Here is a 12,535-nt window from a genome sequence, read left to right on the forward strand (position 1 = left end):
CGAGAACGGCCATTGAGATGCCGAAACGAACCCAGAGTTTTCCCTTACACGACCCTGAGGTTGCACTTAAATTTTTTTTACATTTTCTCCACTTTGCCCTTCCCTAAATCTGATTGTCGTTTGTCCAATTTGACGGCAGACCTTTAATTGCTCCAATTTTACAAAAATGAGGACACAATTGAGACCGAAAAAAAAAATACTTAAATGATTAAACCTTATTAGATTGTTATTATTTGTTATATTATTAATATATTATAAAATTAAATATTATTATAATAAGAATATATAGGTTCATTATCCGTATATACAACAATATTTTATAATACAATTAATGTTCTGTCAGAAATACCAACTTCATAATAAACACCCACTCTCTTTCACAAATCCTAACTTTCCGTCTACAAACTAGAAACTGAAGAAGCGATCAACTTGCTATCTCTCCGCAAAAGTTGGTAAAAACAATATCTAAGATTTCCGAAATATATCACTGTAATATGCTAATATAATAAAGATCATTATCGTCGGTTTTTTTTTCATCCATCTAACTAAAATCGTGTCAGTTAAAACGATATTTTATTTCCACAAATGAAGGAAAATTGTTTACTATCACACTGTTAATGGCTGCGAGTCTGTTATTTTCCAATTTCCTTGCTTGCGATGCACGAAGAGACCCTGTTGATTGGAACAACTCAGAGATGTTTGGGGTCATTTTCTTATTTTTACTAAGTATAAAAATTAACCCTTCATATTCATCCATACTTCTATGCTTCTTCTATCGTACAGTATTCATTCATATAAGGAAGAATGGCCGAAGACAAAAAGGGGTTGGTAATAGGAATCGATCTTGGCACAACATACTCCTGTGTTGCAGTATGGCAGCAACAGCATAATAGGGTGGAGATCATTCATAATGATCAAGGTAACAATACCACTCCTTCTTGTGTTGCTTTCACGGACCATGAAAGGTTGGTAGGAGATGCTGCTGCAAATCAGGCTGCTTTCAATCCAGAGAACACCATCTTCGGTATATTTTTACTCTTAAACTATTACTTGTTTTTTCCTTTCTATGATTTTCCTGTAAACTTTTAGCAGGAAAAATAGACCACAACAATATTTTTTTTAAACTCTTGCAGATGCTAAGAGGTTGATCGGTAGGAAATACAGTGACCCGTTTGTTCAGAAAGACAAAATGTTATGGCCATTTAAGGTTGTTGCCGGTGTCAATGACAAACCCACGATTTCTGTTAAGTACAAAGGCCAGGAGAAGATCCTTATTGCGGAGGAAGTATCATCCATGGTCCTCTCAAAGATGCGGGACATTGCAGAGGCATACTTGGAAAAACCTGTGAAGAATGCAGTGGTTACTGTGCCTGCTTATTTCAACGATTCTCAGCGGAAAGCCACCATGGATGCTGGTGCTATTATAGGTCTCAATGTTATTCGTATAATCAATGAACCGACAGCTGCAGCAATTGCATACGGTCTTGATAAAAGAAATGATTGTGTTGGACAGCGAAATATTTTTGTTTTTGACTTTGGAGGTGGTACATTCGATGTGTCTATTCTCACTATTGAGAACAAAGTCTTTCAAGTTAAGGCCACTGCCGGAAACAGTCACCTTGGCGGAGAGGACATTGATAATAGAATGATGAACTACTTTGTGGAGGAGATGAAAAGGAAAAGTAAAGTTGACATAAGTGGGAATCCACGTGCCTTAAGGAGGTTGAAAAGTGCTTGCGAGAGAGCAAAAAGGACACTGTCATATGCTGTTACTACAAGCATCGAGATAGATGGTTTATTTGAAGGCATTGATTTGCTTTCTTCAATAACCCGAGCAAAATTTGAAGAAATCAATATGGAGGTGTTTGAAGAGTGTATGGAAACAGTAGATAGGTGTCTTAGGGATGCTAAGATGGAGAAAAGTAGTGTGCATGATGTTGTCCTTGTTGGTGGTTCTTCTAGGATTCCCAAAATGCAGAAGCTACTTCAAGACTTTTTCAATGGGAAGGATCTTTGCAAGAGCGTAAACCCTGATGAGGCTGTTGCTTATGGTGCAGCTGTGCAGGCTGCTCTCTTGACCGAAGGCATTAAGAATGTTCCAGATTTGGTATTGAAAGATGTTACTCCGCTTTCACTTGGCATATTGGTAAAGGGGGATCTCATGAGTGTTGTGATTCCTAGGAACACTACTATTCCTATAAAGAAGACAGACGTTTTTGTGACATCCTCAGATAACCAATTCTCAGTCAAGATTGAGGTTTATGAGGGCGAGAGAGTAAAAGCCAGTGATAATAATTTGTTGGGTTTTTTTCGTATTTCTGGCTTTCCCCCAGCTCCTCGTGGCTATCCTTATGATGTGACTTTTGCAATAAATGAAAATGGCATTCTTTCCGTTTCTGCCGAGGATAAAGTAACCCGTAATAGGAATGAAATTATAATATCCAATGACAAAGGAAGACTATCAAATGCAGAAATTAGTAAAATGATTAAAGAAGCAGAGAATTATAAGTCTGAAGATGAGAAGTTTCTTAAGAAGGCCAATGCAATGAATGATTTAGATGATCATGTTTATAAGATCGGAAAGGCTTTAGAGAGAGAGGATATGAGCTCAAAGTTGAGCTCGAAAGAAAAGGAAGATATTATATCTAAAATTTTAAGAGCCACTGATATGCTTGATAGGCGGAATGAGATGGAAGATATAGTTGCTATTGAAGACTTTCTAAAAGATCTTAAAGCAATCAGTGAACGAATTATGGTCGTGGAAAAGGTTGGTAAAAGGAAAAGACCGTCATAGTTAATTTACAAACTCTGATTGTACAGCTACAGTTTTGTTGGCATTCTTATCTTGTGATTTTCAGTGTTGTCTTCTGTTATTCTTTTTCACATCTATTTTCTTTTTTGTCTCCAAGACATATGCTTTTTTAGATACTCCATTTGTCATCTCATATGTATTTACAATATATTTTTTTTTATTGCAAGCGTAACTTAGATTATAATATTTTATTAGTATCTAATCAACATAATTAATAAAAATATAATACTGTATTTCACTAAGAAAATAATACAATCACCGTTTATATTATAAGTCTAAATTAGATAACATATAAGTTGTTTCAAATTTCAATGTTTATGTAAATTAAAGTATATCTAAAGAATGTGGTATTATCTCAAATCTTGATATTAATATAGGAAGACTTTTATTCACTAGTGCAGCGAGGGGCTTTTACCGCGGTTCATTTTCACTATACGTCGCGGTTTCAGAACCGCGGCATATTCAGCCGCGGTAGTAAGTCAGACACTTTAGGCCGCGGTTATAACCGCGGTATATCGGTTGCGGAATATGCCGCGGTTGTCGAGGGAACCGCTGCCTAAATCCATTTTTTTTTTTTAAAAAAAAAAACAATCCCCTATATGCCGCGGTTCAACCGCGGCAAAAGAGGGAACACGATATGCCGCGGTTGGTGTTAAAACCGCAGCCATATGTCTCGTTTTAAAAAAAAATAAAACACTATATGCCGCGGTTGTGGTTAGAACCGCGGCATATTCCCCTGCAGTTTTTTAAAATTGCAGGTCTGTTTTTGTGATATCCACTACCACAAAAACAGACCTGCATATAAAAACATGTACACAAATTCAATTTGAACATAACAAACACATGTTCAAATGTATTTCAACATCAAATAAAGTACAAAGTCTAAGAAAATTCTATCTAATCAAATGCATTGTTTAAATCTAAGAGCTATTGTATAATCTAACTATATACTTCGCAGCAGCGTTCCTAATGAATAATAGTGACTTCTCAGGAACTGGTGTAGTAGTCTTGAATCTCTGCAAAATACAATTCATTTTATTTAGTGTATATGAATTCAACATTTGTTAAAAAATCTAAATTTGTTAAAGTTAAATATTACCGTTTCCCAGCGACTTGTGATGTGAGAACGAACAATATGGGTCATCCAATACATTACATAGTATCCACACTCATATGACCCATTTTGTCTGTTACACTACAATATATCATCACAGTTGATAATAGTTAGTTAATAACATTTGTTATAAAACAATTATAACAAAGTATGACTTTAGCATATGTCAAACCTTGAGAGAAATCCAAGCAATCTTTCTACTGTTAACAATTGATCTCCCACCCATCATCATACTTGCTGGAATAGAACTGTATATAAAAAAAGGTTTTAGCATTCAGTTATATAACAAAGAAAGTCCAAACATTGAGGTTCTTACCAATCAATTGCTTGTTTGAGTTGTGTGGGAGGAGGCCTGTGCAATGAGCAGAACCACAAAGCATAGTTGTCTTGCATAGACATAACAAGAAGTTGCCAATGGCGCCTGAAATTCATAATAACGTAACTATTAAATATTAAAATCACATATGGAACATTATTATGTTAACAAAGTTGACTTACCCGGATATATAAGGCAAAAAGTATATTTTCTTGCCCCTTCCAAAACTTCTTATCAGACTCATGTTGATATGCTCAAAATCATTTGATTCATGAATTGATTGGGGATCAATGAATCCATAATCATCAGAACGCCCCAACTTATTAGTGACCCCAGACATATACCTGAAATCAAAAATTAACTTTGATATAAGGATACTTGATATACAAATGAATTTTATATATAAATAATTGGTCATAGACTTACATCGTCCATAGTTGAATAATTGAAATATTCAACTCTTGTGTTCCCGACGCAAGCTCACGAACATCTTGGCTATTAAGGTATATTGGGACCTCAGAGCCTGCCCCAAATACATTAGCATCATACTCAACCTCCAAAGGCTTATCATCAAGGATGTCAGCAAGTAGATGCAATGAAGAAAGAGGGTCATCCTCAGATAGAGGAATCTTCTCTTGTGCCTGCGTCTGTTGTTACATGAAAAGATAAGATAAGTTTTGACATCAAAAACCTTTAAAATTGAGAAGTGTAAAGAGGAATTTCATACCGAGGGGTCAGAAACTGGTTTAACCAAAAATTTAGGCCAACTGATAAACGACTTATATGCTTGTTCCACAGTGAAAATCTCTTCCGTGGACAGAGGAACCGAGGCATCTGGTATGATCATTTCATCCACTGAGACCTTCACCTCATCCTCTAATAGTTGCATACCATGACATACAGTCGCTGACCTAAACTCTGTTCCACGAGCTACCAGCACCATCTCAGTATCCTCTAAAATGTATAGCAGACATGGACTACCATCGTCCATGTCATCCTCTGGGATGGCTGATGCGGAACAACTTCCTTTCGCGCTTCTCCCTGTCAGAGTAAATGTTAGATTATACAAAAGATAGAAATAATTGCACATAAATGTTTTTTAAGTTTACCTGTGGGAGGGGGAGGGATAACATGTTCCTCTATAGGAGACGGCACCGGGCGCATGCTCTGAAACTGCTACTGGTATAGCATCTGGAATTCAGCCCTCACCTCGGCCCTGATCTCCTCTCTAAGGTCTTGTCGGACCTTTTTTGTGATCTCTTCTGTCATCCTTTGTGTATCGCTGTATGAATATGAAGGCTGACGAGAAGAGCTCCCAAAATAATCTGTAATTCCTACTTCAGGACCTGCAGCACGTACACGTCCAGGGTGCTCAGGTCGTCCAATCGCAGCAGCAAGAATATCCTGGCGACCCTCTGGAGTGAATTGGCCTTGGGAGCTCTGCTCAACCAAGGTGTCCTGTAACATTACAAAACACCACTATTCTTTAAATAGTTTAATGTAGTATGTATAATGACAATACTTATTATTTTAGGAACAGTGATAACTTACAATTCTTTCAGAAATCTCTCGTGCAGTGTCGGAAGAGTAGGTGCCCGATGGTCGCATACGGGCCAACTTCCATTTCTCATGTCTAGACGGTGGAGAAGGAGGCTGAGGAGGGCTACCACCCTGAGATGGTGGTGTAGCATCTGTCTTTTGCTTGAGGATTTTCTCCTCAAGCTTCCTATACCCACCACGAGATAATAGGTGGGGGTTTTTGTTGTGAGCACTTGTTCCTTGTGCTTTGCTTCTAATTGCCTGTCACATACACATTAATTAATTAGTTCATATGATATATATTTGTTAATGAGGAATTGAATAATATGAACTACACAAACCTGCCATTCCTCTGACATCCGACTCTCTTTAAAAAGCCGCCAAGTCTCCTCATCAATGAACTTATAAGCACTACATGGACTTTTATGTTTAAGGTGTCCAAAGATGTATCTTGATGTCAACTTGCTTTTAAAGTTTCTGAAATTTTCTGCAACAGTTGACAAACACTTATTTCTAAGTGATGTGACATTTGGAATGTCAAATGTCATCTGAAAAAAACATAATAAAGTTGTATTAGTACAAAACTATCAATATAAACAAATTTTAATTCAAATGCTATTAACTAACTTACCAATATATCTTTCCAAATAATGTTCCGATCAACCTCGGACACATGATCAAAAGATGGAATGAGAATGCTAATCTTATCACGTGCCACTACTCCAAGGTATGATCGGAAGTCATCTGCATAGGGGCCAGTTGCCACACCCGTGGTGACATTCACATTCACCGGAGTTCTTTCACCACTATTTTTCCTGATCAATAGTTGTTTCATCCTAGTGGGTCCTCTAGTGATTTTGGTTGGGGGAGCCTCATCCCCTGAAGAATGTGGATGATCAGCCATATATCTGTCAAAATAAATAACAACATTAAATTTTATTTCAAGACTTATGTAATATCATATAAATTAACAAAACATGTAATAGTAATCATAGGAAATGTATAAAAGGAAAACTTATGTTATATTAATAAAATACTTATACAGAAATTGAAAATTCATACATAAAGATATGGATTCATCATATGTATATTCCCTCATCATGATCTGACCGAATTGCATGTAAATCATCGTCAACTAGAGATTGGTCATCCAAATTTGTTGTAGTTTGAAATGAATGGTTGTCAGCAATATAAATATTAATCAGATTGTCTTCGTTAACTTCAATTTATTTTTTGCCTTGAAGAGCAACATACCAATGGTCAGACGCAGTATCTTTGACATAAAAAACTTGAGATGCTTGATGAACCATGATAAACGGTTCGTCTCGGTAACCCACCTTGCGAAAATCAACCAGTGTCATACCCGAGTCATCTATTTTCACACCACTCTTATTGTCAAACCACTTACACTTGAACAATGGAACAAAAAACTTGGTGTAATCAACCTCCCATATCTCTTCTATTATACCATAATATCTCATTGATCCAAGTACAGGAGATTGATCTTTTGATGTGGAAAATTGAAGTGACTCAGCTTCTAAACTGATTCCACTATTTTGTACTATGCTTTTATCATCCAAAGTCTTCGTATAGAATGTGCAATTATTGACTTCATAACCTGTACAACACACGACATCAAACTTTAAACCATTTGCAAGCCACAATAAAGTTTCAGAAGAATGTGGCTCTTTGTCAATTTCAGATTTGAACCAAGACATAAATGTTTTGTTATGCTCCATCAATTGCCATTTCTCTGATTGTCTTGGATTTTTATTCTTAACAATGGCTTTGTGTGCTTCCAAAAAAGGGATCACCTCATCTGTGTTGTTCAATATATAAAGATGTGCTTGCAACAATTCTTCGCGATCTTTTGTCACCACATTGACACCTCGGATGCTTTTACTTGTAGAAAATTTATTCAACCATGTTGTGCGAGGAACTCCTATTGGATTCGTTGATGTCATGTAATCTGAACAAAACTCGATACTTTCTTCAGCAATATACCTTTCAATCATCGAACCTTCAGGACGATATGGATTTTTAACGTACCCTTTCAAAATCTTCATATAACGCTCAATAGGATACATCCATCTTAAGTATACCGGTCCGCACAACTTGATTTCTCTAACCAAATGAACAAGTAAATGTACCATGATGTCAAAAAAAGATGGAGGGAAAAACATCTCTAGTTGACACAAGATGATAACTATCTCGCCTTGAAGTTCATCTAACTTTGTAGGATCGATGGCTTTACTACATATTGACGAGAACCATGAACACAACCTGTTTATGGTGTGCCTAACATTTTTGGGCAAAATTCCACGAATAGCCACCGGTAACAACTGTTGCATTAAGACGTGACAATCGTGAGACTTCATGCCAACAAGCTTTAAGTCCTGCATTGACACTAAACTCTTCATATTTGAAGAGTATCCTTGTGGTACTTTGATACTCTTTAAACATACACAAAAACTTATCTTCTCTTGTTTAGACATTGTGTAACATGCAGGGGGCAAATAAGTACGTTTACCAATCTCCTTGGGTGCCAACTCTTCTCGGATATTCATGTCAACCAAATCCAAACGAGCATTCACTCCATCTTTTGTCTTTCCCTGAATGTTGAGTAATGTACCAATCAAGCTATCACACACATTCTTTTCTACATGCATCACATCTATGCAATGTCGAACATCTAACTTTGACCAATATGGAAGATCAAAGAATATTGATTTCTTCTTCCAAGGGGTCGTTACAGATGACTTCTTCGATGTTTTCCCAAATACATGATGTATTTTATTAACTTTTTCAAGAACTTGAAGGCCAGTAAGTGGATTTGGTGCTTCGTCCCTCTCTTGATCTCCATTGAATGCTTTTTTTAACCTTCGATATGGATGATTACGTTCTAGAAATCTCCGATGACGCAGATACACCGTCTTTCTTCCATGTTTCAATTGATGAGCTGCAGTGTTTTCTTCACATATAGGACACGCTTTATGACCCTTGACATTGTATCCTGACAAATTACCATAAGCAGGAAAGTCATTAATGGTGCAAAATAACATTGCACGCATCATAAAAGTCTCTGAAGCGAATCCATCAAATATTTCAACCCCATCAACCCACAAAACCTTCAAGTCTTCAACTAGTGGGCTTAGATAAACATCTATGTCATTTCCAGGCTGCTTTGGACCAGATATCATCATAGACAACATCATGTACTTCCTCTTCATGCACAATGCAGGAGATAAGTTGTAAATTATCAATATAACTGGCCAACAACTGTGATTGGTACTCAGATTACCAAATGGGTTCATTCCATCAGTGGCTAAACCAAGCCTAAGATTTCTACACTCTTTACCAAATTCGGGGAATTGTCGATCAATATTTTTCCATTGCTTTGAATCAGCTGGATGACGAAGCAGCCCGTCAATTTTTCTCTCATCTGCATGCCATCTAAGATTTTTAGCATCTTTGGGATTCGCAAACAAACGCTTAAGTCTGGGCACTATTGGAAGGTACCAAACTACTTTCAAAGCAGATCCATTTTTTTCTATCTGACCATTATCTTCACTATTGTTTTTTGACTTGTATCGTGATAAGCCACATTTTGGACACTTTGTCAAAAATTCAAACTCTTTCCTATACAAAATGCAGTCATTGGGACAAGCATGTATCCTTTTATACTCCATACCCATTGGACAAAGAATTTTCTTCGCATCATAATTACGAGTGGGCAGTGTATTTCCATCTGGCAACATTTCATTCAACAACGTCAACAGTTCTGTAAAACTCTTATCAGTCCATCCATTGCTCGCCTTCAAATTCATCAGCCTTAACACCGCTGACAAACGTGTGAACTTAGTTGAACCGACATACAAAGGTGTTTCCGCATCAGTCGACATCGTCTCATACACATGAGCTTTGGCAAAATTTTCTGCTCCAACATCGCGGATCATGTCCTCCAATTTGTCTTCATCCGGTCGATCTTCTTCGATGGTGGAATCAGTAACATTTACACTTTGAGAGTCATTGGGAAAATGCATTTCTTCGCCGTGCCAGATCCATGTTGTATAGCATCTTAGAAAACCATCACATATAAGATGTTCTCTAATTTGAGTTGCGTTCAACTTTCTCCCATTCAAACAGTTCACACAAGGACATCTAAACTTCACTTCATCATCACTTCTCCCCTCATTACGTTGCGCAAATTGTATAAATTCCTCTACACCTCTCTCGTACTCAGCACTAATACGTGGTAAATTAATCCAATTTCGATCCATATTCCTAAATATTACATAAAAAGATAAGCTACTAAAAATCAAACTTGCAATTTCATACATATCATTGAAACTTAGTGAATAATATTTTAAGGTTTATAAATAATACAAGAACTACAACACACATTACCAAAACTATAGCAAAAACCATATCATACATTACCAAAACTATAACAATTTCATGCATTATCAAAATTAAAGCAAAAATTATACCATACATTACCAAAACTATAGAAACTTCATACATTACCAAAACTATAGCATTATGCAAAAACTAATGAAGAAATCACGTTAAGAATGCAAAAGGGCATAAATACCTGGAAGAGGAACGGCGAAAACGCTTGGTGCAAAGAAAACGAAATCGCAGCGGAGAGGGAATGACGAGTTTCAAACGATTTTGATCGGCTAAAACTGTTTCAAACGCGTCACAAATGAGAAAGGACCGAATAATTTCAAGTTTAAACGGTGCAGAAACGCGTACCTGAGATGATGGCTGTCGGAGGAGAAGAAAACGCGAACAGAGCAGCGCGAAGAAGACGATCACTGTTCCAAGTTTTGTTTTTTAACTCTGAACGGGGGAATCTACCGCGGTTCCCTACTTAACCGCGGTATAAAAGGGCTATATGCCGCGGTTTCACAAGCAACCGCGGCATATACTGATTAAATAAATAATCCTAAATGGCATTTTTGAAATTATTTTCAAACTATATGCCGCGGTTCAGCGGGCAACCGCGGTATATACCTCGAAATATTTCAAATACATATTAAATTAATTTCAGATAGGCGAATATGTCGCGGTTGCTCCTAGAACCGCGGCATATACCCCTGTAACGTGCTGAACACAACTGTCTGCCCAACTGCCTTATGGGGAATGTGCAGGGGTATATGCCGCGGTTGATCTGCGAAACCGCGGCATATACCCCTGTAACTTCTGAAATTCTCTGACTGGCAGAGAAGTTGAGAAGTTACAAGGGTATATGCCGCGGTTCTCTGGACAACCGCGACATATACCTCAGTAACGTTTGAAATTCTCTGACCCAGTCAGCACCTGCAATTAATTGGCAAGGGTATATGCCGCGGTTCTCTGGACAACCGCGGCATATACCGCTGTTATTTAATTTTTTATTCACACGTTGCGTCAAAGGTAATGGTTGACTGGAGTATATGCTGCGGTTCTGATCCGAACCGCGGCATATGTGTTCGATTTATTTACAAAACTGCCACCGCGCACCATTATGCTGCGGTTTCCTTGTAACCGTGGCATAATGTGCGCTGTAAAAACCCAATTTTTTACTAGTGATTGATAATGAGAACTTTTATCAACATCTTTTATTTACCATTCATCCACTAAGGAACTCAAAACATAACTTTGATATACATAGATTATAATTCAAATAAAACTTGAAATAAGGTGTATACCTTAGATTTTTAGATTTATTGTAAAAATGTTGTATGTATTTCATTTTAAGTTTCGAAGATTTTTTTATATATAATATTTTTAGTTATTTGTATTAACATTTTCATCTTTGTTTAGAATTAAAATTTTCAATTTTTTCTTTGTTTTTATTTTAGAAACAACAATATGTATTTTATTCAAGCTTCTCTGTTTATTTACAATTTTTTTATATAAAATAAATTTAAATCTATTATATTTGATAAAAAATAATATAATAACTAATTAATAGAATAGCTATTTCTCATTAGTCAGTGTCTTATCATCCATAACAGTTATTTATGGAATTTTTAATATATAGATTATCGGGGGAGTCATTTTAATCTTTGTCATTTTCCTTTTTCATATAAAGAATTCAAATAACATAAAAATATATAAACCTATATGTATGTGTGATTTTATTTACAAGATAATAATTAATAATATATTCTTTCTTGTAAATAATTATGATAATGGGTGAGGGAGGAAATTAAGGTAATAGATAGTATCAATTTTTTTTAGAGTTGACCTGAGAAAAGCAATCGACCTTATGTTTCTGGTCACCGTACACAAACGCAGAACTTATTTATCAATTTTTAATAGTTGTATTTTAATTTAATATTTAAAGAAAATGTTCTAGTGTTTTTTTTTTCAAATTTTTTAAATTGAAAAAGTTAAACCAAATTTTCTTTAATTATTTTATTTTATTTTCTCATCTTAAACCGGAGAGTGTCCTTAGAAACTAAAATGTAAAGGAAGAAATTTATTAAAAATAAAGGAAAATACTTTAGAGTAAAGTCAACGGGTGGCTTGGTGGCTAAGGATGATAACTAGTCAAAGTTACAGTACTATATTTCCCATAATCAATCTTTCAGAGAAGCATCTTGTGAAGGAAAGGCCATCATCATTAGTCAAGGTAAAGCCTCTGAATCAACAACACCTTCATATATCTTTCTTCTGTATAAAGTACATGTTCTGTAAATTGTTAGATGAGATACACTTGTGATAGGATACCTGGTCATTTCATGTGTCGATGATTATGTTT

General features: G+C 36.1%; 1 protein-coding gene across 1 annotated transcript; it reads left to right on the top strand.

Annotated features, from left to right (window-relative positions):
* The first annotated feature begins 804 nt into the window (after window positions 1-804).
* On the top strand, window positions 805-2,794 carry LOC108321631 (heat shock 70 kDa protein 4). The gene is made up of 2 exons (XM_017553444.2): window positions 805-1,024; window positions 1,134-2,794. Exons 1-2 carry the CDS (start codon window positions 805-807, stop codon window positions 2,792-2,794), a joined length of 1,881 nt encoding a protein of 626 aa, XP_017408933.1.
* Window positions 2,795-12,535: the final 9,741 nt, after the last annotated feature.

The sequence above is a fragment of the Vigna angularis genome, chromosome 2 (assembly GCF_016808095.1).
Source record: "Vigna angularis cultivar LongXiaoDou No.4 chromosome 2, ASM1680809v1, whole genome shotgun sequence".
Lineage (NCBI taxonomy): Eukaryota > Viridiplantae > Streptophyta > Magnoliopsida > Fabales > Fabaceae > Vigna > Vigna angularis.